Here is a 2,384-nt window from a genome sequence, read left to right as displayed (position 1 = left end):
AGGGCCACAAAGATGATCAAAGGACTGGGAAGCTTTCAATGTGAGGCCAGGCAGAGACAGCTGACTTTGTTCAGCCTTGAGGAAAGAAGGGTTAGGGTTGACCTTATCATCATGTTCGACTATTTAAAGGGTGGCTACGAGGAAGATAGGGAGTCACATGGAAAAGACGAGGGGTAATGGGTACAAGTTACTCATGGGGAGATTTTGACTCTACACAAGACGAAAGTTTTTCACAACGAAAGCAATCAGGCGTTGGAATAATCTCCCCAGGGAAGTCGTAGATTCCCCACCACTGGACAGTCTTTAAGATTCAGCTGGACAGGGTGCTGGGCCATCTTGTCTAGACTGTGCTTTTGCCATGAAAGATTGGACCGGATGGTCCTAGAGGCCCCTTCTAACCTGGTATTCTATGATTCTCTCTCTTTGTTTTATGTTACAGTTAGTCAGAACTGTCTCCTCACTTGAGCTGAAGGATAATGGGGAGTTGTAAAAATGAGAAACCTATTTGAAGGAACATTATGAGTGTTTTTTAATTTATCTATTTGTTTTCTGGATCAGGTGGAAACAATGGATAATGACATTGCGGCTTCCTCCACATCCCCATTTCTCACGGAAAGCTTGGAGATGGCAATGGAAGTGGAGAATGAGAGTTCAAAGCCGCCTTGTTTTTCCTGTGCTTTTGACAACCTAAGCGGAGGGAGAAGCTTCTCTGCAGAGTCTTATTTAGCAAGCGGGTCTCTTAAGAGGTATGTGGTTTGTTTTGGTTTTTTTCAGGTTAAAAACATAATACTCTTAAAATATTTTCTTTCCACTGGTGTTTGGTGCCTCTAAATGCTGACAGGGTTTCCAAAGCAATTTGTTCTCCAGATCTTACGATCTTGAGATCAACGTGGTGGTATTTCCAAGGGGGGAAGGGCAGTTGCGTTGATGTGATACTTTGAATAGTATTCTAGGTCCAGTTCCTTGCTTTGTGAACCTACTTTAAGATATTATAAAGGAACTATTACAGGCCTATTACAACACTTTAAAGTTGGCCTGTTGGGCAGCAGCATCTGAGACCCCTTAAATTTCTGAGGGGGCTGCAGCACTGCTTTTTCTAGTCATATACTGTGTTCAGTGCTGGCCCTTTCTCTTCCACGTGGTGGAAGCAGACCTGCTCTGCCCAGCTTCCCCATATTTTTGGGACTGTCCTTTGTAGTTTTAAGACCATCTTTCTCAAAGCTCTACCTTTGCATGCATTCTGTATTTAAGGTTCCGAAGTCACATGTATAAGTTAGTGTTTTCAGTGAGATTCTGAAATGTTACGTTGGTTTAGGAATTATCTTCTTTACTCTCTGTGATACAACTTCGTTTTATTTGCCATTTGCTGTTCCTGGAGGGGTTGTCTTGTTTTCTCTACAAAAGCATAATCTTTCTTCCCCCGACCTCCCCTCTTTTCCCCCTTTTTCTCCCCTTGAACTTATTGATAGTGGATGTCAACTGACAAAGAAGCATTTTGTGACAGAGACAATTTCATGTGCAAACCCACTCAGGAGCTTGTATGTAGACAGGTTTCCCAGATCACTGCAGTCATGGTAATACTGTTTTCTGTTGTTTATTCACCTTGTCTACTTGGATTGCAAATTCTTGGAAAGGCCTGCATGTGAGGGACTGTTCTGTCTTCATTATGTGGGAACAGGAGTAACTGGATTTAATCACTAAAGGCTTCTAAACAGACCAATATTTAGACACTTACCACAGGTGTGGGAGATTGAGCTGATAATTCAGCAGATGCTCTTTTTTTCCTCCAAGAACTGAGAAGTAATGGTGCATAGTTCAAGCAGTATATGAATTTGGTGTGTAATAGCATGAAAACCAAGTACTTTCCCAGTACCTTTTTTTAGTTTTAAAAATACAAATATTTCTTGCATCTTGAACTCAGGTTCATCTACACTGAAGTATTTTATTAAAGTCAGTTGGAAAACTGAAAAAAAATTGCTTTGACTTTGTTGTTATTATACAAATTGCTGTGATTTTTTGAAAGCACATTAGTGAAATACTTTTGTATTTGCACAAGCAGTAATGTTGTAACAATCTATACAGATGTCTGATTTTCTTCACGTTGAGTAAAATGGTAATTCTTATTTTACTTATTTTTCACTTTAGCCAGAACAAAGTGTAGTCATGGCCGAGTGTTAGTTTAAGTTATAATAATGAATTCACATTGTGACCCTCCTCAGTTCGCCTACCTAAAAGTGTGCTTTTATTAATGCACATTTTTGAGTGTGTCCTATGTAAACATTATTACATGTATATAAAGGACCAAGTGTATGTTCTAGCATTAGTTATTAGGCATGTAGTGTTGTACTGGGTTTGCATGTCAAGGGTTTGGTAGTGGGGCGGCC

General features: G+C 40.1%; 1 protein-coding gene across 1 annotated transcript in view; it reads left to right on the top strand.

The window, feature by feature from the left end:
- Window positions 1-558: 558 nt before the first annotated feature.
- Window positions 559-2,384, top strand: part of MMS22L (MMS22-like, DNA repair protein) — a gene marked incomplete at its 5' end in the record, with an annotated part of 82,685 nt that continues 80,859 nt past the window's right edge. The window contains one exon of the mRNA XM_010153887.1: window positions 559-746. Coding sequence (XP_010152189.1) covers window positions 559-746 — 188 coding nt within the window. The remainder of the gene's footprint in view (window positions 747-2,384) is intronic.

This window comes from Eurypyga helias, unplaced genomic scaffold (genome assembly GCF_000690775.1).
Source record: "Eurypyga helias isolate BGI_N326 unplaced genomic scaffold, ASM69077v1 scaffold256, whole genome shotgun sequence".
Lineage (NCBI taxonomy): Eukaryota > Metazoa > Chordata > Aves > Eurypygiformes > Eurypygidae > Eurypyga > Eurypyga helias.
Note: the sequence above shows the minus strand (reverse complement) of the source record. Positions and strands in the feature narration are given on the sequence as shown.